At 44.1% G+C, this 25,283-nt stretch overlaps 1 protein-coding gene across 2 annotated transcripts in view; it reads left to right on the top strand.

The window, feature by feature from the left end:
- tspan14 (tetraspanin 14) overlaps positions 1-25,283 on the top strand; it is a 54,796-nt gene that overhangs the window by 12,532 nt on the left and 16,981 nt on the right. For both annotated transcript variants that reach the window (XM_056291599.1, XM_056291601.1), the window contains 2 exons: positions 2,781-2,951; positions 3,454-3,579. In XM_056291599.1, the coding sequence (XP_056147574.1) occupies positions 2,781-2,951; positions 3,454-3,579 (297 nt within the window). The remainder of the gene's footprint in view (positions 1-2,780; positions 2,952-3,453; positions 3,580-25,283) is intronic.

Below are 25,283 nucleotides of genomic sequence, written 5' to 3'. Positions count from 1 at the left end.
ACGATTCAAGTTCAATACCAACAGAATGTACTGGACTTTATGCATGCTCAATAATCCAGGAAAGGAACCTCTGAGGTCACTTAGATAAATGATGAAATATTTCTCTCTCAATAAACTTGTCCAGATGAGCTGATTTAGCTTTCTGAGAAGTGACTGGAATTTATCTGAGTGAGCTCACTTAAACACAGACAAACACATAGAACCAATCACTTATAAAGCACACCATACATTAATCCAAGATAAATAAATGGATAAAATCCAAGCCATAAAATATAATTATCATTAAAGTATAAAGCAAATGGGTAAAAATCACATCCAGCACCGAGGTGCCCCCCAGGGATGTGTGCACTCCCCTCTACTCTTTTCCCTTTACACAAATCACTGTACCTCAGGAGACCCGTCAGTTCAACTTCTGAAGTTTGTGGACGACACAACCATCAGTGGCCTTATCCGGGGTGGTGACGAGTCTGCATATATGTAGATGGGAGGTTGGTTGTTGGTTATTTTCTGGCTTCTACCATCAGTTGCTCCGCATCCATTTTGCGGCTGGCAGAAATGTTGAACAGTGCTTTGGTAGGTACAGTCAGGTTGCTGGACTGTAGATACAGTCCAGTTGCTGGACAGTAGGTACAGTCAGGTTGCTGGACTGTAGATACAGTCCAGTTGCTGGACAGTAGGTACAGTCAAGTTGCTGGACAGGAGGTACAGTCCAGTTGCTGGGCAGTAGGTACAGTCAAGTTGCTGGACAGTAGGTACAGTCAGGTTGCTGGATATTAGGTATAGTCAAGTATCTGGACAGTAGGTACAGTCCAGTTGCTAGACAGTAGGTACAGTCAGGTTGCTGGACAGTAGGTACAGTCAGGTTGCTGGACTGTAGATACAGTCCAGTTGCTGGACAGTAGGTACAGTCCGGTTGCTGGACTGTAGATACAGTCCAGTTGCTGGACAGTAGGTACAGTCCAGTTGCTGGACAGGAGGTACAGTCCAGTTGCTGGGCAGTAGGTACAGTCAAGTTGCTGGACAGTAGGTACAGTCAGGTTGCTGGATATTAGGTATAGTCAAGTATCTGGACAGTAGGTACAGTCCGGTTGCTGGACAGTAGATACAGTCAGGTTGCTGGACAGTAGGTACAGTCAAGTTGCTGGACAGTAGGTACAGTCCGTTTGCTGGACAGTAGATACAGTCCGGTTGCTGGACAGTAGGTACAGTCAGGTTGCTGGACAGTAGGTACAGTCAGGTTGCTGGACTGTAGATACAGTCCAGTTGCTGGACAGTAGGTACAGTCAGGTTGCTGGACAGTAGGTACAGTCAGGTTGCTGGACTGTAGATACAGTCCAGTTGCTAGACAGTAGGTACAGTCAGGTTGCTGGACAGTTGGTACAGTCAGGTTGCTGGACTGTAGATACAGTCCAGTTGCTGGACAGTAGGTACAGTCAGGTTGCTGGACTGTAGATACAGTCCAGTTGCTGGACAGTAGGTACAGTCAAGTTGCTGGACAGGAGGTACAGTCCAGTTGCTGGGCAGTAGGTACAGTCAAGTTGCTGGACAGTAGGTACAGTCAGGTTGCTGGATATTAGGTATAGTCAAGTATCTGGACAGTAGGTACAGTCCGGTTGCTGGACAGTAGATACAGTCAGGTTGCTGGACAGTAGGTACAGTCAAGTTGCTGGACAGTAGGTACAGTCCGGTTGCTGGACAGTAGGTACAGTCAGGTTCCTGGACAGTAGGTACAGTCAGGTTGCTGGACTGTAGATACAGTCCAGTTGCTGGACAGTAGGTACAGTCAGGTTGCTGGACAGCAGGTACAGTCAGGTTGCTGGACAGTAGGTACAGTCAAGTTGCTGGACAGGAGGTACAGTCCAGTTGCTGGGCAGTAGGTACAGTCAAGTTGCTGGACAGTAGGTACATTCCGGTTGCTGGACAGTAGGTACAGTCCGGTTGCTGGACAGTAGGTACAGTCAGGTTGCTGGATATTAGGTATAGTCCGGTTGCTGGACAGTAGGTACAGTCCGGTTGCTGGACAGTAGATACAGTCAGGTTGCGGGACAGTAGGTACAGTCAACTTGCTGGACAGTAGGTACAGTCCGGTTGCTGGACAGTAGATACAGTCAGGTTGCTGGACAGTAGGTACAGTCAAGTTGCTGGACAGTAGGTACAGTCAGGTTGCTGGACAGTAGGTACAGTCAGGTTGCTGGACAGATGTTTATGGTGCGCGATGCTTAAATTCTACATGATATTGGAAATAAGAAGAAAGAGCAGTAATGAGACAGGTGAAGCTGTGAAAGGAAATGATGTAAGTGATGATTAAATATTGTCCATTATGATGATAGTAGCGCTGTCTACACAGCACACACAGAAACTGGAAAAAATATAAGCGTGAAACAGGGGCTATATTCTACACATGCCCCCCCTAATAAACTTGTATATTTGTAAAATACGTTTTTTTCTTTCCTCAGAGAGATGATGCCTGTGTTCTGAGATTAGGCGGCTTGTCAAGTAGATGTGTGTCGACTCGAGGCTAGACACCAGTGGTTTGGGGGTTTTAAATTGAAATTAGTATTTTTTTTTTTATGCCTGTCAGTCGGTGCTAGTGTGTGGGGCCTTTAGACTTCAATAGTATTCCTAAAATGCTTTTTCTGTAATCAAACAGTATTTTTTAAAATATGTTTTCCCCCCTTTTTCTTCCAATTGTACTTGGCCAATGTACTTATTTTGCAAATTCACAGGATTAAAAAGACCACATCATTGGTACAGAGTCTTTTCTGTTCTTTTCTGTGTAGTTTTCTGGGGTCATAGGTTTTATCTTCTTCCTGGAGCTGACAGCAGCCATCCTGGCTGTGACCTTCCAGGGCCAAGTCCGAGGATGGATCAACGAGTTCTTTCTGGCCAACATCAAAGCCTACAGAGATGACATCGACCTGCAGAACCTCATTGACTCCCTGCAGAAGCTGGTAGGAGCTGTGTGTGGATGTGAACCAGCGTTTCACTTTGTGATATTGGAGTCATAGTTTGATGTTTTTTTGCCCTCTCCCACCACACACACACACACACACACACACACACACACACACACACACACACACACACTTTTCTAGCCGTAAATTTTAACCATTTTAGTTCCACTTTTCAAAAGAGCTGAGGTGAATGAAAAGCAGTCGAACTGTTCTCTCTGATGGGTGGTGGGCTTATAGAGTAAAGGGGTGGAGTTTTTGCGTTCACGTTGAAAGCCCCTAAAGCTTATTTAGGGTTAGCGTTATTTGTTTTATTCAAAGAGAAAGATAACTGAATCACGTGACAATTTGAGCACATAAACAATGAATGTAACCCTAACCTAAAGCCCTTTCCTTTCTCATAGAACTTTGCTAATTAAACCTTAGTTTTTAGTACCTTGTCTATCTGAAGTCCACTGATGGGATTAGTTAAACACTAACCTGAAGTTTTGTCTCTCTGAAGAACCATTGCTGTGGTGTCCAGGAGCCTGAAGACTGGGACCTAAATGTCTATTTCAGCTGTAATGGAACCCACCAGAGCAGAGAGAAGTGTGGAGTCCCTTTTTCCTGTTGCATCGGAGATCCAGCTGTAAGTACAACCATACTCTAGTCCAGCATTTCTGAAGTGTTTGGTGACCCCCCCGGGGGGCACAGAGGCATGACGGGGGGTGGGGGTGTCGCACGTGACGAGGGGGGACATAGTGCAGAAGTACTGTTTTGATGTCGGAATGTTTTTCACAGCAGAACAATCAACAAAAGGTGCTTTCATGAGACAGAGAGTGTAGGTTCACAGAATGGAGAGATATTTGACAGGGACGAAAAGAAAGACAGGCGATGCTTCCGAGACAAACAAGATAATGTGCTTAGTTGATGGTAATCGACCAAAAAACAAGTTAAGAAAATATGACGAAGCCTGTCTTGCTCTTGGGTTCACAGTGAATGTGGTGGGAGATGAGGAGAGACCAATGTGTAGTTTATGTGTGAAAACTGGCAGCTGGTAGTATGAGACCAAACACATGAAGAAGACACTTGGAGACATTACACCCCAGTCACGTCAATAAACCACTCAAGTTCTTTCAGAGAAGACTTGGTGCATACTGTCAGCAGGAACATTGCTTTGTAAAAGCTGCATCAGTGAACAACAAAGCACTGATGGCATCACACAAAGTCACACACACAACTGCCCAGTGCAAGAAACCACACACAACAGCAGAGGAGCTCATACTTCCCACGGCTTTAGATATGGTGTCACCTAGCTGCAAGACGATTATGCGACATTTCAAATGACCTTGAAGTACAACTCACTGAAAAACTGAAAGATAAACGTTTGGCCTTACAAGTGGACGAGGCTACTGATAGCAATAAAGACTGCTTGTTTATTGCTTATGTTCACTTTGCACGTCAGTCACTGTGTGAGGATTTGCTGTTGTGCAAGTACGTACCAAGTAGAGCGACAGCTTATGAGCTTTTAGGCTTCTTGACTGTTACCTGACACAACATGGGCGAAAATGGGAGAACTGTGTGGGTGGGCGTTTGCACGGATGGTGCACAGACCATGGCAGAGAAAACGAAGGGATTGCAGGCACGAATCAGGAGGGTCTCGCCAAATGTGCAATGGACGCACTGTCATACACAGAGGAATGCTAGCATCAAGACAGATTAGCCCTGACCTAAACCAGGTTTTGACCGATGTTGTTAGCGTGGTCAATTTCATCAGAACAATGCCACTGAGAGCGCAGCTGTTCTCTGCACTTTGTTAGGAGATGGGAGCTGAACATTCAGCTGTGTTGTTTCACAGTGAGGCTAGGTGGCTCTTGTGAGGTAAAGTGTTGTCACGAGTCTTTGAGCTCAGAGAGGAAATTCGGGTGTTTTGGGATTGGAGCATATGCATGAAGTTGCAAGCAAGTTTAGTGATGGACAATTTCTGATGAAACTGGCCTATCTCAGTGATATATTTGGAAAGCTGAATTAATTAAGTCTTCAGCTTCAAGGCAGAGACCAGCACCTTCCTCACCTGGCAGACGAGATCAGTGCATTCACTCGAAAGCTTGAGATGTGTGGCAGGTGACTTGATCAAGGAAATACTGATTTCTTTGAGAATCTGAGTGAATTTGTTGAAACCAGTGATTCTGGAGCCACCACAGTGATTTCATATCTTAAGGAGCACATCTCTTCCCTGAGAGGATTCTTTCAAAAATACTTCCCAAACAACAGTGGTCAGTATGACTGGGTGACAGATCCATTCAATGCAGCAGCACCTACTGATTTCAGCTCTGCTGAAGAGGACCAGTTCATGGAGATGACATCTGACTCCACCCTGAGGCTGAGCTTTACAGCTCAGACACTGAATGAATTCTGGCTTGGTGTGGTGGGGCAGTATCCACTCACAGGCTGGAGGGCTGTTGGCATTCTGTTTCCCTTCGCCACATCCTGTCTCTGTGAGATGGGCTTTTCTGCTGTTGCCTCACTTAAAACAAAGTACAGATCTAAGCTCAACATGGAGCATGACTTGAGAGTGGCAGTATCAAGCCTGCAAACCCGTTCTGAAAAGATGTGTAGTGCAAAACAAGCTCATTGCAGCCACTAATGCAGTGATAAGACTTGAGCTCTCACAATGGACTTGCTCATCGTTTTTCCCAAATATCTGCATTTCTTCTTTTTTTGCAGATTGAAGTTTTTTATTGTTCAAGCAAAGTGATTTTTAAATTTTATTTCGTTTTTCTCTATTTTTGAAAAAGCACACAGACTGATGGAGCAATCTAGTGACAAATGTCACAAAAAGAGGTTCGATAAGATTGAAGTGGAACTTGCGTTTGTTATTTGCATAACAGAATTACTGAAAGAAAAGTGAAAGGAATGTTCATGATCTTTTTTTGGGGGGGGGGGGTCTCCCTTTTTTCCCCTCAAATTGTATCTGGCCGATTACTGCTGATCAAGGGAGGAATTCAGACTACCACATACCTCCTCTGATACGCATGCCTCCTCTGATACATGTGGAGTCACCAGCTGCTTCTTTTCACCTGACAGTGAGGAGTTTCGCCAGGGGGACGTAGTACATGGAAGGATCACACTATTACCCCAAGTCATCCCCCCAGTGACACTGACGACAAGACAAGAGGTGGAGCTGGAGGTGGCAGAGTTGAAGATGCTAAGATTTTTATTGGGGGTGACAAAGAAGGACAGGATGAGGAACGAGTATATTAGAGGGACAGCTCAGGTTGGGCAGTTTGGAGGCAAAGCAAGAAGGCAAGATGGAAATGGTTTGGACGTGTGGAGGAGAGATGCTGGGTATATTAGAAGAGGGATGCTGAATATGGAGCTGCCAGGGAAGAGAAAAGAGGAAGGCCAAAGGAGGAGGTTTATGGATGTAGTGAGGGAGGACATGCAGGTGGCTGATGTGACAGAAGAAGATGCAGAGGACAGGAAGAAATGGAAACGGATGATCCGCTATGGCGCCCCCGAACGGGAGCAGCCGAAAGTAGTAGTAGTAGTATTGCTGTTCAAAGTCGATAATATAGTCCGCCATGGAAACAGAGCTGTCTTATGTGATGCCATCAAAATGAGATGATGCCTCATATGCGTGATCTTTTTCCTCCTTCAGGAACATGTCATCCGATTTTGCTAACAATGTTGCCATATAGTTATCATTCTCCAAATCTTCTGCTGATATTTCCATGGCTGTTTCCCTGGCTCTTCCTTCAAGCCCCAAAGCAACAGCAAGGGCTTGTTTCTTTTTGTCGAGTTCAGTAACCCGCTTCCAGATATTGACGTTGTTTTTCCAGCATTCGTATGGCCTGGCATCATGAAACTTCAGCATAACTTTACAATTAGCAGCCATCCTCAGCTACCAATATTATTACTAATAAACATGACTTTTTTATTTCACGCTTTTATTTAGCTCACCGCAACAACACCGTGACTGCTGTTTTATCAACTAAACATCCCGCCTGTGTCCCCAGGGTGAAAGGGGACCCAATTTTACCATAATGAACAGAGTAGAGGGGAAATACATGTTAGCAGTTGTTCCCTCTTCACTGTCACCATCTTAACAATGCTGTGATTGCAGCTATTCACCAATCCTATGTGAATAGTACACATGGCCATCGTAACTCTAGTTAATGATCTCACCAATTGGCATATGAAACCAAACGTTGGTTTTCGGTCATTATGCAACTGTGCTGTTTACTGGGGATACCTGAAGTCAGTTGAAACTGAAGAGGTCACTTTGTTGAGTGATGAAACGTTTGTGTCCAGATGAACTGATTCAGTTTTCCGTGAATAATGGACTACACTTATATAGTGTTTTATCTTGATACCCAAAGCGCTTCACAGTGAAGGGGGGAAGCTCACAACAACCACCACCAATGTGTAGCATCCACTTGGGTGCTACACAGGGTACATGTTGCATGGGCTGCTGAGTATATTATTGATCAACTTTGCTGATAAAACTCTAAATGCTGTTAACCATAGTAAAAAAAAAAATGTTACATGCTACATCCCCCTGGCGAGACTCCTCACTGTCAGGTGAAAAGAAGCAGTTGGCGACTCCACATGTATCAGAGGAAGTATCTGGTAGTCTGCAGCCCTCCCTGGCTTGGCAGAGAGGGTGGAGCAGTGACCGGGACGTCTTGGAAGAGTGGGGTAGTTGGCCAAAGTAAATTGAGGAGAAATAGGGGGAATAAATCCAAAAAAAAGATGTTATATCACCCTCTCATTTGAAAATTCTCCTCTGCTGCACTGCTGAGCCCACGATGATTCCACCCTAATTGATGACAAAATAGCAAAACTTTTGGGATGGTATTCGTCTGGTGGGCAAAATGTTTATGCCCACAGTTGCGGATAAGCGGGTACATTGAACAACACCAGGTTCACAACTGCAGCCCATGAGACCTTTCTTATTTTCGAACTTGGTTTGAATGGAGACACGGCACATGGCCAAAAGTATGCGGACACCCAAACTTCACACCCATATGAGCTTGTTGAACATCATTCCAAAACCATGGGCATTCATATGGAGTTGGTCTCCCCTGTGCTGCTCATCATCGGCAGTCACTTGGGATTGAGTATGATCTTCCTCTCTCTGGGTCCTCAGGTGGGTGTAGAGACCAGTCCTGGAGCCACATAATGGGAGGACGCTTTCGTGTGACAGATTTCTATGTGGAGTGGCTGATGCACCTGCAGCCACCACACGGTCCTTGGCAGGGGTGACCAGCGTCCAATGGCATGGAGAAAGAAAGGTAATTGGGGACCAACCACTGTTGCAGCCCCCATCTGCCTTCACTGCCATTTGTGACCTGGAGACATCTTCCACCAGTTCCACCGTTGAGGTCTTTGTTGGATCATGCTTCATCTGGAACCTTCCCCTTGACTTATCTGCCTTGGGTGACCCTACCAGGCGCCAGGCTGCAGACAGTATAGCTCTTGGGATCATTGGTACATGCAGACTTCTCCACCATGGCAAGGTGGCGATCCAGGAGAATGTGTATCAGTATGTATGTACTGTGGTACTATGTTCGCCTGTTAGCGGTCCTGTTGTCTCTGTACCGTGTGTATCAGTTAGGTTTTTGCCTCACATAATACATTGAGTTTTGGCCAAAAAGCTCAACTTTCGTCTCATCTGACCACAAAACCTTTAACTAACCTTTAACTTTAACCTTTAACTTTAAACTTTAACTATCTTAACTGGGTCTCTCTCATGCTTGGTAGCAAACTTGTAATGGAACGGTTTCCTTTATTTTTAGAGCCTCCCTGCCACTAGGGGCATAGTTCCATTACCTTGAGTCTTTTGCCTTTTAGTGGCATAGTTAAGTACTGCAGTTTCAGCTACTTCTTTTCCTGTGACGACAAAGAAAATGGTGTGTCTTCAGTGCGGCAATATTCATGCTCCATCATTAGCCATCACCTAGTTTCTACCCCTTTGAGTGGTATTATCTGTAAGTAAAGCTATTATCCATCATTGCTAGAATCTTTATTTTGAAGTATTTTTTACATATCTGCTAGAGTTTGTATACTTTTGGTAACATGTATGACAGCACATTTTAATGATGGCATTCAGGCTATACTTTTGATGCTAGTGTAAATACAGTGTTCAATGCAATACCTGATTAATTACAACTTACATGTTATTCCTGCAAAGAAAAATGTTAGTTTTATACTTACCTTTGTTTCCTAAAAAATAGAGGATTCGTTATTCTACTCTAGATTGAGTACGCTATTTTGTATTGTATACTGATGTATGCTTTTCTGTATGTTTATTTTCAGTTTCACACTTCCTTGTTATTAAATCCCGTCCATATACAACAATGGTCTGTTCCTTGGAGGATGTGATGCAAGAGAGAGTTTAGCTGGCTGTAAAAACCTAATATAGGACAAGAGCCACATTGGGTGCAGCAGTACAAAACTCTAAGCATGCTTTTATATGCATAATTTTGAGCAACAGCTTCATTCTTGCCACCCTCCCATACAGGCCAGATTTATGGAGAGCCCATGATATGGTTGACTCATGCACATTTACTCCAGTTTCAGCCACTGACCTCTGGAGCTCCTTCAGAGTGATTGCAGGATCATCTGTGGCTTTCCTCACCAGCCCATGTCTTGCTTGGACACTTAGCTTTGAGGGACGGCCTGTCGTACAAAGCATCTGGTGGTGTGATAGAGCTTCCCCTTTCTGACAGTGTATCCAACAGTGTTCCGTGGGACATCCAAACACTTGGATATTGTTTTGTATCCCTTTCCTGCCTTCTGCATTTGAATCACTTTTTCTCTTACTTCAGTATTATGCTCTTTTGTCTTCATTTTCTGATGTAATGCCAAGGACGGTCTAACAGGATGCAGAAGCAAGGCAAGCTAAGTGAACTGTTTGCCCATGCTGACCGACAGTTCCGATAACACCTAAGGTGGTCTGGTGGCGGCTTCACCTAGCCTTGGCTGTGTTTTTAGTGTCGTCGTGTGGAGTGCAGGGAGGTGTGTCGAAGGTGTCTGACTGGGAGAACTAGCGTTGGATCAGCTGGGGGAGCTTGGTCTGCTTACCAGAGCTGCGCCCGAAGAGGAAACACTGAGGGCGGTCTGACAGGACTCGGAAGCGGGGCAGGCTATGCTAACTGCTAGCTCACGCAGGCCGGCAGTTCCAACTGTCATCCTGGCTAGCGTTTGTTCTCCTGGACAGTTGATTTTTTGTTGTTGTTTAGTTTAGATATATTTGTTAGTTTGGATTTATGTGTTTTTGTAGTTCTTGTAGTTTTTGGATATGTTTTGTCTTTGTGTTGCACTGCTGTGGGCTGGGGGAAATAATGAAATTACAAATAATGTGTTTCTGATTCTGAGTACCTACATAGGAGACCGTTACTTCAATATCTTACAGGTGCACACTAATTATGTCCAATTGTGTTTACCTGAGTTTGTTTGTTTTTGTTTTTTTGGGGCTTTTTTTACAACATTTAAAATACAAACAAAGAAAGTACAGAACAAGAGGTCTTGCTTGTTATCATCCAAAACCAGGTACACAGGTACAGGTAGTCACACAGGGATTTCAGCAATGTTGCCTAATGAGAAAGAAGAGAGAAAAAAACCCTAATCAACAACAGTTTCCTTTTAGTAGCAATCCCATTGTTATTGGTATTTTCCCCCTTGGTCTTTATGTATACGAAGGGCGAAATTCATATTTTCCATGGAGCATAACTGACAATTTCAGTAAAAAAAAAAGTCAGTTTTTGGAGGATTTCTCTGCAGTCAACATTTGGTGACAGCTTTTTTTTTAAAAATCTGTTTATTGGGTTTTGCGATTTTTTTCAAACAAACAATCAAATATATGCATCCCCTCCCTATTTACCTCCCTCCCAACCTTCCATCCCCAGAGCAGAGAAACAGGGAAAAAAATTTGTATTACTGGGGACAATCGTAAGGAAGACAGAATTTCATACAAAGTCATGCCATTACAGTAACAATAGGGTTACTGCAGTACATGCATGGACCCCTAAAGAAAAAAGGGGGGCGGGGGCAGAAGGACAACATCAACACTGTGTTTGCATGCGTGTGTATGTATGCAGAATACTCTTATCTAACCTTCTGTGGCTTTAGCCATCACCATCCTCTGGAGCAATTGTTAAGGTCTTTATATAGTCCAGAAAAGGTGACCATGTTTTTTCAAAGTTTCTCATTGAACCTTTCAGGGAAAAACTAATCTTCTCTAATTTGATGCAGTATAAGACATCTTTGATCCATCTACTGTGGGTAGGTGGTAATACATGTTTCCGTTTCAACAGTATTAGACGTCTAGCTAAAAGAGAGGTGAAAGACATAATTCTATTTAGATACAGGGGAGTGTTAGTCCAAGGGGGAATACCAAACAGGGCCGTAAGAGGATCAGGTGGAACGTCCACACCAGATATATACCCAAAGGATTTAAAAATGTCTGTCCAGAATTTAAATAAGCGAGGGCAGGTCCGAAACGTGAAGCAGGTCTGCAAGTGATTGTCCACAATGGTTACATGCATCACTTATACCAGGAAATATCCTTGCTAGTCTAGCATTAGTATAATGAATGCGATGCAAGATCTTACATTGTATAAGGCTATGTCTAGCACAAATTGAGGCGGTGTGATTTAGCCCCAGCACAGTGTCCTACGTCCCATCCGTCAGCTCCACACCCAAATCCTGCTCCCAGACAACTTTAACATGGTTAAGAGTCTCGGACTTAATGGAATCTATTTTGGTATATATAATTTAAATTACGCTCTTTACATTGGGGTTCAAAGAGAGAATGGAATCAATTTCCGAATGAGTAGGATGATTTGGAAATTCTGGAAATTGCTTTTGTAAGACATGTCTAACCTGGAAATAGCGAAATAGATGAGATCTAGGCAAGTTGAATCTTCGGCCAGTCTTTCATACAGGTCTGAAAATTATGAGAAAGTCCCTTTGCTGTACAGATCTTCGACAGTTTTGATTCCCTTGTCAAACCAGGTTTGGAAGGTGAGATCAATACACGATGGTTTAAACAGGTGGTTATGACATATTGGGGAATGAGAGGATGGTCTGTTAAGATCGAAGTGCCTCCTGAATTGTGTCCAAATGTTGATAGTGTATGTAACAGTGGGCGTAGAGCTGACGACAGAGACAGGCGGTAAGCCTGAACATATTAAAGAATAAAGAGGCTGCTGTGAAGAGGACATCTCCATTTGTGCCCAAAGAGGAGTGTTCTCTAGGTTGGGCCAGTAGAGGTTTCTGAATATTACATGCCCAATAGTAATCAAGAAAATCCCACCTTTCGACTTAGGCTTTCTTAATGCGCTGTGGTTTCCCCATAGAAAGGAGGATATAGTCTGGTCTAATTTTGTGAAGAAGCTTTTCCTAATAAATACTGGGATATGTTGGCGGAGGTATAATAATTTGGGGTAGGGCAACCATTTTGATAATGTTAATATGGCCAGCCAACGATAGGGGCAGAGTGGACCAATGGCTAAAATCTTCTCTACAGCATTCTAATAAAGGTAGGACGTTTTCCTTGAAAATATGAGGGAATGATTTAGTGATGAAAATGCCCAAGTATTTAAACCCGCTATCCCTCCATTTAAAAGGAAAGAGTGAATGAGGCATTCATGTGGCAATTGGATTTATAGGAAAAGGTTGGCTTTTCTGAAAATTCATTGTATACCCTGAAAATCTGCCAAACTGTTCCAGTATAGACATAATACTAGGAATGGAAGAGGTTGGATTAGATATATACAAGAGTAAGTGATCCACGTACAAGGACACTTTGTGGGTGATCCCACCTCTCCCAATACCCTCAAACCCTGCTTCACTACGAAGCCAAATAGCTAAGGGTTCAATGGCAATTTCAAATAGCAGTGGGGATAGAGGGCAGCCTTGTTTCGTGCCATGTTTGAGAGGAAAGAAAGGTGAGTGTAAGTCATTGGTGATGACTGAAGCTACAGGGGCTAAATATAAAAGTTTAATCCACAAAATAAAATCTTTATTAAACCCCATTTTTCCCAGAACAAAGAAAAGGTAAGTCCACTCTACCCCATCAAAGGCCTTTTCTGCATCCAACGAAAGGACGAATTTGGGGGATTCAGAGCTTGGTGTATGAATTATGTCAAGCAGTTACCTTGTGTTAAAGAAAGATTGCCTTCCTTGGATAAAGCCTGTTTGGTCAGTTGATATCAGGCCTGGGACCACTTTTCGGAGACGGTTAGAAAGGACTTTGGCTAAAATCTTTTGGTCCACATTCAGAAGTGAGATTGGTGTCCTGCTGCTACAAAGAAGTGGGTCCTTATCCTTCTTAAGCAACAAGGAAATAGAAGTTTGGTATAGTGTTTCTGGCAGCCTACCATTCAAAAATTATTCGTTATACATGCTTTGTAATTCAGGGTAGATAAGGTGGAAAAATGCTTTATAAAATTCCACTGTATGTCCATCAGGCCCAGGGGACTTGCCATTTTGCATGGATTTTGTGGCTTCTTGGGTCTGAAGAAGTGAAATTGGTCCGCCAAAGCTGCCGGAAAGCATTTTATCTAGTACAGGGTAACATATATTGTCAAGAGGATTGTTGTGGTCCCAAATATCTGGGGGACATTGAGAAGAGTAAAGATAAGAATAGAAGTTTAGAAAAATATTGTTGATGTCTCTTGTCTCTGAAAGAACCACACCAGTGGAGGATTTTATTTTAGTGATTTGCCTAGAAGCTATAGCTGAACGAGCTTGGTATGCAAGAAATTTACTCGCTTTGTCCCCTGACTCAAGAATAAGGTTTCTAGATTTGAGCAGACGTAATTCAACTTTACTGGTTGATAACATGTCAAACTCAGCCTGGAGGTTAAGGCGTCTATTATGCAGAGCAGAGGTTGGAGCTGTTGCATACTGATTGTCTAATTGTAAAATTTCATCAGAGATCTCAGACAGTTTGACTGCTTCTGACTTTTTGGCATGTGAAATATAAGAGATTATCTGACCCCGCAGGCAGGCTTTAAATGGTTCCTACACAGTGGACTGAGAGACAGTGGACTGAGAGGCAGGTTTTATTAATTTCAAAAAAGAATCCAATTTGAGAGGTAAGAAACTCCTTAAAAGTATTATCAGACAGCATTGGGGAATTAAAAGCGCCACTGCCTTGAGGGAGCATAGCTTCTGGAAAAGTTGATCTCCACAGAGGTAGGGGTGTGGTCCGATATAATAATACTGTGGTACTCGCATGACTTAACGTTTGATAAAGGTCTATCATCTACAAGAAAAAAAATCTATCCGCGAGTATGTCTGGTGTGGGTCAGAAAAGAACGAGTATGCTTTGGTTGATGGGAAGGTGGACCTCCAGGAGTCAGATAAGCCCAGCTGCTCAGCATGGGAGGCCATAACCTTAGCCGAGCCAAAAAGGACTGCGTGTTTAGTAGATGAACTATCAAGAGTAGTGTCTTGGACCATGTTAAAAATCCCCCCCCCATAATTAAAAAAACTTGTCAGGACCTGGTAATGTAGAAAAGAATTTGGAAATAAATTGACTGTTGTCCCAATTAGGTGCATATACTCAGGCAAGGACTACAGGAGTGTTTTGGATGAGACCTGATACAATAACATAGCGGCCATTGGGGTCAGCAGTGGAGCTGAGTAGTTCAAAAGCAGTGTTTTTCCGGATTAAAATTGCAGCACTCCTGGCTCTACCATTAAACTTGGAGTGGAATAAATGCTCAACCCATCACCTTTTGAGCCTTGGAATCTCAGCGGTGCACAGGTGTGTCTCTTGAAGTAAAGCTATGTCAGCCTTCAAATGTAAGTGGGACATTATTCTGTTTAATTTAGTGACCTTGTTTAAACCCTTGAAATTCCAGGAGACAAAGCGGATATTACCCTGAGTAAAGTTTAAATTAGCCATTTTGGATGTAGAGGAAGTAATGTTCAGTATATTGTCATTGCAACCAAAGCCATAGAGTAGCTACACACATGTGAGGGAGAAGTGAAAAAAGAGTACATAACAATAAAAAAAAAACTATTCTGCCCCCAGTCTCACCCACCCACCCTAAGTGCCTTCCCAATTAAGGCATCTTGAACCCAAAACCCCATTACCACAAATGCTTGTGCAGGTAACACAATTGTTCTCTGTCATGAAACTAACATAGTAACTCCACTGAACAATTGACAAAAGTAGCTTGAGTTTATCCAAAGGAATTGAATCGAGTGCAACTGGACTTGGTATATATCCATGAAGACGTTTTGCCTCTCATCCAAGAGGCTTCATCAGTTCGTGCCTTTCTGACTAGACCAAGCTAATCTGACTGGCTGGTGATGAAACTCAGATATTTATCCTCTTTGGAGTCGTTATCAGAGCTATTGATGTCCATGGCTCTTTGTGATCGGATGTTAAGCAGCGACGGTTGTTGGGGGTGTTAGTTTCGACTTGTCTGTGAATGTTCTCATTCATCCAGGTCATGGTTATCCAAAGGAGTTGAATCAAGTGTAACTGGACTTGATATGTGGACGACACATGGGTCAAAATCCAAACACAAGAGGTGCAAGCGTTTACCAAACGCATCAACTCAGTGGACAAGAACATTAAGTTCACAAGGGAAGATGTAAAGAACAACAGTTTGCCCTTCTTGGACTGTGACGTCCACATTGGGGAAGACAGGAGCCTCCACATTGGGGTTTACAGGAAACCTACACACACAGACCAATATCTACTTTTCGACTCACACCACCCTCTGGAACACAAACTGAGCGTCATCAGAACTTTGCAACACAGAGCTGACAATGTGCCCAGCAGCACTCAGGCCCAACGAGAAGAGCACAAACACCTGAGGGGAGCTTTAAAAACCTGCGGCTACCCCAGTTGGACCTTTGTGAAAACTGTAACACGTTCCAAAAAGACCAACCGGGTGAGCGACGAGGAGAAAAGGAACAGAAGGAATAGCACAGTCATCCCATATGTTTCTGGGGTCTCCGAGAAACTCAGGAGAATTTTCAACAAACACCGCATCCCGGTATACTTCAAACCCAGCACCACACTCCGACAAAGACTGGTTCATCCCAAAGACCGTGTACCACACACCCGGAAAAGCAGTCTGGTGTATGCTGTACAATGCAATGAGGATTGCACTGACCTATACATAGGAGAAACCAAACAACCACTACACAAACGGATGGCCCAACACAGAAGGCCAAACTCCTCAGGACAAGACTCAGCAGTCTATCTACACCTAAAGGAGAAGACACACTCCTTCGAGGACAGCAACGTACACATTTTGGACAGAGAAGATAGATGGTTTGAAAGAGGGGTGAAGGAAGCCATCTATGCAAAACTGGAAAAACCATCCCTCAACAGAGGAGGAGGTCTGCAATACCACCTATCTCCCACTTACAATGCCGTCCTTTCATCTCTACCCAGGAGACTCAAGAAGCCTAGCCTCCAAGAACATCAGTTGGTCACTAATGGCTCCAACGGCTCTAATGACCACTGAACAATGAAGTCGAAAGTAACACCCCCAACGACCATCACTGCTGAACAAATGCAAATCAATAGCTCCGATGGCGACGGGCGTTGGTAAACATCGGATCACAAAGAGCCACGCATATCAATAGCTCTGACAACGACTCCTAGAGGATAAATTCTGAGTCTCATCACCAGCCAGTCTGACTAGCTTGGTCTAGTCAGAAAGGCACGAACTGAGGAAGCCTTTTGGATGAGAGGCGAAACGTCTTCACGGATATACAGTGCATCCGGAAAGTATTCACACCCCTTCACTTTCCCCACATTTTGTTATGTTACAGCCTTATTCAAAAATGGATTAAATTCCTTTTTTTCTCATCTGTCTACACACAATACCCCATAATGACAAAGTGAAAAAGGTTTTGTAGAAATGTTTGCAAATTTATTAAAAATAAAAAACTGAAATATTGAATGTACGTAAGTATTCACACCCTTTGCTATGACACTCAAAATTGAGCTCAGGTTCATCCTTTTTCCACTGATCATCCTTGAGATGTTTCTACATCTTGATTGGAGTCCACCCGTAGTAAATTCAATTGATTGGACATGATTTGGAAAGGCACACACCTGTCTATATAAGGTCCCACTGTTGACAGTACATGTCAGAGCAGAAACCAAGCCATGAAGTCAAAGGAATTGTCTGTGGACCTCCGAGACAGGATTGTATCGAGGCACAGATCTGGGGAAGGGTACAAAAAAATCTCTACAGCTTTGAAGGTCCCGAAGAGCACAGTGGTCTCCATCATTCGTAAATGGGAGAAGTTTGGATCCACCAGGACTCTTCCTAGAGCTGGCCGCCCAGCCAAACTGAGCAATCGGGGGAGAAGGGCCTTGGTCAGGGAGGTGACCAAGAACCCGATGGTCACACTTACAGAGCTCCAGTGTTCCTCTGTGGAGATGGGAGAACCTTCCAGAAGGACAACCATCTCTGCAGCACTCCACCAATCAGGCCTTTATGGTAGAGTGGCCAGACGGAAGCCTCTGCTCAGTAAAAGGCACATGACAGCCCGCTCGGAGTTTGCCAGAAAGCAGCTAAAGGACTCTCAGACCATGAGAAACAAGATTCTCTGGTCTGATGAAACCAAGATTGAACTCTCTGGCCTGAATGCCAAACGTCACATCTGGAGGAAACCAGTCACCTCTCATCACCTTGCTAATACCATCCCTACAGTGAAGCATGGTGGTGGCAGCATCCTGATGTGGGGATGTTTTTCAGCGGCAGGAACTGGGAGACTAGTCAGGATCGAGGGAAAGATGAAGGGAGAAAAGTACAGAGAGATCCTTGATGAAAACCTGCTCCAGAGCACTCAGGACCTCAGACTGGGGCAAAGGTTTACCTTTCAACACAACAATGACCCTAAGCACACAGCCAAGACAACAAAGGAGTGGCTTCGGCACAAGTCTGTGAATGTCCTTGAGTGGACCAGCCAGAGCCCAGACTTGAACCCCATTGAACATCTCTGGAAAGACCTGAAAATAGCTGTGCAGCGACGCTCCCAATCTAACCTTACAGAGCTTGAGAGGATCTGCAGAGAAGAATGGGAGAAATACCCCACATATAGGTGTGCCAAGCTTGTAGCTTCATACCCAAGAAGACTTGAGGCTGTAATCGCTGCCAAGGGTGCCTCAACCAAGTACTGAGTAAAGGGTGTGAATACTTATGTACATGCAATATTTCAGTTTTTTATTTTTAATAAATTTGCAAAAATTTCCGCAAAACCTTTTTCACTTTGTCATTATGGGGTATTGTATGTAGATTGATGAGAAAAAAAAGGAATCTAATCCATTTTGGAATAAGGCTGTAACATAACAAAATGTGGGGAAAGTGAAGGGGTGTGAATACTTTCTGGATGCACTGTATACCAAGTCCAGTTGCACTCGATTCAATTCCTTTGGATAACTATGACCTGGATGAATGAGAACATTCACAGACTAGCTTGAGTTTAATAATAATAATAATAATAATAATAAACTTTATTTGTATAGCACCTTTCATACATAAAATGCAGCTCAAAGTGCTTTACATTAAAAACAAGGGAAACAATAAAATTCAACAACAATACAGATAAAATAAGTTAAAAGTAATAAAACACAGACCTAGGCAAAACATAAAACAAGGCAAGAAATAAAACCACAGTACAAATTAAAAAAAATAAGACCAAAAGACATAAAATTGAATTGATGACTTAGGGCAACATGCTGGAACAGCCAGATACAGTCACTGTTGATATTGAGCCTTTGTAAGAATTCTCTTCCATGCTTTTCTATGCCACCTTCATATAATCTGTCAAGGACATTGGTTCCAATCAATAGGGGAATCTGAGTGTTAAAATGGCAATTTGGCACGATGAGAACTAATGAAGAGACCTGTTCAGCTACGCCAGTGATGCTGCTGGGGAAGGAGATGAGGGCTTGGATATAACCCTGGTAAGGAACATGTTGGCCACCTGCACCTTCTATCTGGAAAAGAGTCTGAATGGGCTGGATGGGGAGCAACGATACGTGGTTCAAGTAGAATGTCTCTGAAATGGTTGTTACTTGGGAACCGGTGTCAAGGATTGATTCACACTCTATTCCTTCAATGGAGACAGATGCAGTGCAGTGTGGCCCTACAAGTTCACAGGGAAGGGATTGGCTATTTTGGTATCTTTGTCTGTATCTATTTTTTCTTGTCTCGGTTCTATTCATAATATCATTAATGGGTTTGGGACTCTTATGCTGGTACTTAGCTCCTGAACGTCCCAAAACAGGAGCTGCTACTAGTTTAAAGGCATGGAGGTGACGGTATGCGTATTCCTGTGAGCTTCACGTTTTTGTCTCAGCTCGGTGTTCTTTTGATGGACAAGAACGGGGTTGGGGGCCCTCACACAGTGGGCAGCAATGTGACCTTCTCCACCACATTTAAAGCAGAACCATGGCTTGGGAAAACGAGGCGTGTAAATTCGAGGTGTGGAGGCATTCATGACCATGCAGCTGATTTCAATCTGAGTTCTGTTTGGCTGTGGTTCTTCCTTGATGGACAGGGTTGCAATTTGTTTCTTTAACTCAGCTACCTCATCACGGAGTTTCTGTGTGTCTTCATTTTTGTTTTTGGCTGGGGCTTCGATTCCATAAACAGTGTGGGCATGCACTGAAGCTTTTGAGCTCCCTAGATGTTTCTTCATCCTATCTAGTTTAGCTGAACGACAGCCTTCTTCTGTCTTAAGCTGATGAAGCAATTCAGGAAATGAGGGTGGGCTATTTTTTTTCTGTTCAAGCTGAAGATCTAAAATCAACGAGTGATCCCAGCATCCTCTGCAGAACTGTCTTATTAAGTGTTTTTCTGAATCTACAAGTGAAGCTCCCCCTCTAGAGATGACTTTAGTGAGGAGGGTATGAAGTCTGAACAAATAATCAGATGGCTTCTCTCCAGAATTCTGGTTTGCACTCAAGAGTGCAGCAAAAAGCTCTTCTCCATCTTCTACGACTCCAAAGGCTGATTCGATGTGGTTTACATTCGCAACAGGGTTTGCATTGACACCAAGTGGTTTCACCATGTCAGAAGCTGGACCAACCAAACTCTCTAGAACCTTTCTGATTTTTTGTGAATCGGTGACATAGGTGTCACTTAGAAGCAGCTCAACTTGAGTTCTCCAAGCTTCATAATCTACTTCCCCATTTGGCTTTGGAAGCCTACCTGAGAAGGTTCGAATTTCACTTGGGCTACTGTATGGTTGTGCTGACTCATTCTTAATAACATGTTCTACTACTACGCTCTGGATGCTCGGGGGTTTAATGATGTCTTCTTCAAGGCTCATTGAATTACGCACGGATGAGTGTGTGGTTGGAGCACAGTGAATGTCAGATATAGATGGCCGTCTGTTACATTCTTGGGTCATGCTAGGTGTGTGCTCAACATCAATGCTAGGCTGAGTGTCCTGCATAGGGCTGTGTTCCGGTAAAGACGTGTTGTCAGTTTTCTGTGATGCTGTAGACCGAATGCGTCTCAGTTCATTTTCTAAGATGGAGGCATAGCCTGACATGGCACTACCACCAATAGCGCTGAGTTCTTCGAGATATTGCTGGGCTAAGTCTTTGCCTATTTCCTCTTGACATATTTATCTAATTGTTCTGAAATTCCATAGAGTAGTTGGATCAACAGGGCTAGGTATGAGGCCAAGGGTATCTGGGGTTATCCTGGTGATTGACTTTTCACACTCAAATTCTATTAATACCCTACCATTAGGTTGGTTGGGCTCATCCGCAACTCTGGTGCAGGATGAGATCTTCCCATGTTGTTCGAAGAAGCTTATTATTGTTTCGGCAGAGCTCATTTCATTGACACCTTCAACTAATAAGCAGTTTTGTCCATGGATTTTATACTGATTGCAAAGATCCATATTGACTGTGCTATTTTCAAAATAAAAAAAATATATAATCAAGTATTTTATAGAGAGGTGTGGTCAGTGGGGTAGTATATGGCCTGAAACGCTAATTAACCAATCTCCTGGCTGGCTCGCCAACTTTCTGTAACCTGCACGACGGGAATGGGCCTATGCTTGCGCAGGGACAGTTTACAGTCTAATGTCTAAGTTCAGTGGAGATTGGTGTAGGTTTTTTTTCTAGACCAGATTCTAGTACTCACCCCAAAGACAACACACACACTTGTGGGTATAGTTTACAATAAAAAAAACAATTTATTTCAACAGTTCAAAGTCAAGTTATTTCAATATCAATACTAAATGAGATGTGTTATATATATATATATATTTTTTTTTTTACTCTATTATACTTTTTAAAAGTTCTTCCTAATATTCTATTTATTGTCTATATCTATCTATATTCTATTTTATACCCTTCTAATATATTACTTATGCAGCCATATTCTACATTAGCAAATTAAACAAAATAATCCAAAATAAAGTATGAGTGCACTCGAAGAAAATAATAAAGAAAAGAAAAGGGGGAATGATTCAGTCTTCCAATTTGTGCAAGGTGCAATATCCAGATCCTACCACAATCACAGGGGCAAGTTAATGTAGAGGGCGGTGATGATGAATCCAAATCCAGGGTGATGATGGGGGCAATCCAAAGGGGGTATCCAAGGGTTCCAAAAGGTGTAGCAAGGGGGGCTTGTTCGGGGTACTAAAAAAACCAGTCAGGATTCCAGCAGCGTACAAAACACAAGAGACAAGAGTCTTCCTTCTTCCTTCAACAGGAGATCATCTGTCAAGGAAGCTTCGTGGGAGGGATCTTCATGTCGTAGTTCAAATGTCCTGTAGTTCGAATATCAATAATTCAAGTGTCCATAGTCAAAGTTGTCCGTATTTCAAAATATCCGTATTTCTCTTCTCTTCCAGTCTTTCTCTCGTCAGATTCATTCTCTCTTCTCTATTGTTGACGGTTGTTTGTTATGGTTTAAGCTCTGTAGCTCGTGTGCCTCCTAGAGGCTACTAGTGGAACTTACATATGTCACAGGGTACATGTAATCATGTGGGTTACATAAGCAGCAAGTATTGAAAATTAAACATAAAGTAAATGAAAACCAAAAACATTTTACAAGCTGCTACAAAATATGGCGTGGGCCACGTCGAGGCCCACCATTTCTAAAATGGCAAGACACAAAGCAAATCACATAGTAAGTTGTGTTCGCCAATGAAAAGAAGAATAATTAAAATATGTCCTATGTGGCCCACAAGCTAAATAAAGGCAGCCACTGACTGAATAGGATAAAAAAAGAAGATTAAACCAAAAAATGCTGCTACAGATTAACATGAGCGTCCCAAAATTATATAACAGATATATGAAAAAAAATCCCTACGCAGTACACACAGCCAAAGCCAAGATATACCTCTCTCCTTAGGTAGGCTACATTATCTATTTTTCGATTGGTTTTATTGATTTCTTTGTTTTATTGTGTGAAGCGTTTTGTGTTACATTTGTTTGTATGAAAAGTGCTATACAAATAAAATTTGATCGATTGATTGATTGATCTCTTGTCCGGTCGCTCGGTCGTAGGTTGAATTGTGGTCTGGAAGAGGAGAAGCGCCGCATCGGGATTATCGAAAGAGTGGACAGTTCCCTGCCAAGTAAACAGTAGTTTGGCAGGATGGACCAGACCAAACTTGGCACCGGCTTGGTGGAGTAGTGCCTTCACGTCCGTAGACTCCGCTCTGCATCAGGCCAGCGCTGCAGAATAGTCTGGGAGTATATAGATCCTTTTCCCTTTGTATGTCAGCTATAAACCGTTCACGGGATGCGCGAATAATCAGCTCCTTCTGTTGAGGCTTGTCTTTTTTTTTTTGCCAATTTCTTTCTCCGGGCAGAGTCCTGTATGCTCTTAACATTAGGGCTTTGTGCAGGACCCTGCCTAATGTTTCTTGAGGTAGTTTTTGCCAGTCATCCATCACTGCTTTAATTTTATCAGACATTTTTAAAACACACTCTTTCATATACACTGATGCGCCGACCAGGTGGACTCGAGGTCCGGGGGAGGGCGGGGAACTCAGCCACGGGAGAGGTTGGGGCCCCGTCGGGTCACCCAATGTCAACTGCCGGTTCTTTGATCACCTCGAGCGAGAACGATACAGCAGGCTTCTACCCACACGGGGTGGCTGTACCTTCACTTCAAATCTCGCTCAGGTATCACTCCCCGAGTGTCCCCTTTTACTCTGGAGGCGCTATACAGTTTTCTAGGTCCCTGACCTTATCTCTTGTCCCTTATATAGGTCCCTGACCTTATCTCTTGTCCCTTATATAGGTCCCTGACCTTATCTCCTGTCCCTTATATTCTGCTAGGCCTTCCCCATTTGACAAGCAAACACACCGGTCCTGAGCCTGGTGTGTGTGGTTTTTTTTAAACTTGCACACAGGCAAAAAGTCTTGTAAACCAGGAAACCACCCCACAGTTTGTGAAAAACAACAAATCTTTCCCTGTGTCCTTATTCTTTCTCTTATTTAATCCTTCCTAAATTTGCGACAACTCTCCGTTTTTACAGGAAAGAAAAAGACGGTCCCAGACTCGTTCTTTTGATTACGTCTTATTTTGTCCAAATGGTTTTGCTGTACAATTAAGTTTTTCCTAAATTTGCGACAACTCTCCGTTTTTGCAGGAGAGAAAAAGATGGTCCCAGACTCATACTTTTAATTACGTTGTGGTGGACACGTATTGGGGACAGAATTCAACCCAGGAACTAAGGGTTAAGTCATGGTTGCCCTGGCAGGTTAACTCAGGGTTAAGTTATGGTTGTCCAGCCAGTTTTCTGGTTATTCTTGCCGCCTCTGCTCAGTCGAGCTGGGTTCGGTTGTCTCTCTGATTTACCGTGGATTAAAGAAAGTTGCCTACACGGCTAAAGTGTGAACCTACGGTCTTCTCCGTTCCTTCGGCTCTACACTGGTGACCCCGACGTCGGTTTTCGGATAAGTTTTCTGAAACCACACACATTATGGCTACGAACGCCGTTGCAATTAAACTGCCGGAGTTTTGGGAGTCTTCCACGGCTACATGGTTCGCACAGGCTGAGACACAGTTCGCGCTCAGAGACATAACAGCAGACGAGACCAGGTACTACTACGTAGTGGCAGCGCTGGGGGGCGCTACGGCTTCCAGGATAAGCGGTTTCATAACCAACCCACCGGCCGATGGTAAATACGCCGCACTTAAACATCTCCTCCTTGAAACTTTTGAACTGTCAACAACGGAGAGAGCACGTCGCCTCTTCGCAATTCAGGGCTTGGGAGATGGCAAACCATCGGAGCTAATGAGCAGGATGTTAAACCTACTGGGTCAAGAAAAGCCATGTTTCCTGTTTATGGAGCTGTTTCTGCGCAACATGCCGCCCCACGTCCAGACTGCGCTCGCTAACTCCACCATCACTGATCCCCGTGAGCTGGCAAAGGAGGCTGACCGATTCTTCGTCGCTACACAACGTTCCTCCCATGCCGGGGTGCTGGCTCCTACCTTCACTGGCCCCCCGCCGACATCGCGGGCGTGGCCCGACGGTGGCGCCACAGCATCAGACCGCTACAAGCCCTCTGGACTCTGTATGTACCACGCTCGATTTGGTGCGAAAGCTAAACGGTGCCGTTCCCCCTGCAACTACAGGCCGACGGGAAACGAGAGGGCCAACACTCAGTAGTGGCCATGAGTGTTGGCGATACGAGCAGGCTACTCTTCAGCCTCGACACCATCTCCGGTCAGCGATTTCTTTGTGACACGGGCGCACAGAGAAGCGTGCTCCCTGCTACTGACGTCGACATCATGGGCGGGGAGCGGGGCCCCCAGTTGGCGACGGCTGACGGCAGCCCTATCCACACCTACGGCGTGCGGTCTGTAGAACTGTGTTTTGGTGGACAACGTTTCACGTGGGAGTTCGTCATGGCCAATGTAACGCTTCCCCTCCTCGGAGCTGATTTTTTGTGCGCTTACGGTTTGCTAGTGGACATTCAGAACAGCCGTCTGGTCGATGCCTTAACCTTCTCCTCCTTCGCATGTACGCGGAGGGAAGCGGCCTATGCAGGTCTAGCCAACTCTCTCTCAGAGGCAGACAAGTTCAACCGCCTCCTCGCTGAGTTCCCTGACCTCACCCAGCCTACCTTCTCTGCACCCACCGCTAAGCATGGGGTGGAGCATCACATTGCTACGAAGGGGCCCCCGGTCTACGCCAGAGCCAGGCGTCTCGACCCCGCCAAACTCTCCATTGCCAAGTCTGAGTTCGAGCACCTGGAACGCATGGGGATCATCCGCCGCTCTGACAGCCCGTGGGCGTCCCCACTCCACATCGTCGCTAAGCCTGATGGAGGTTGGCGCCCATGCGGGGACTACCGCTGACTAAATGACG

The sequence above is a fragment of the Lampris incognitus genome, chromosome 13, assembly GCF_029633865.1.
Source record: "Lampris incognitus isolate fLamInc1 chromosome 13, fLamInc1.hap2, whole genome shotgun sequence".
NCBI classification, from domain to species: domain Eukaryota; kingdom Metazoa; phylum Chordata; class Actinopteri; order Lampriformes; family Lampridae; genus Lampris; species Lampris incognitus.
This window is presented reverse-complemented; position numbering and strand designations above follow the sequence as displayed.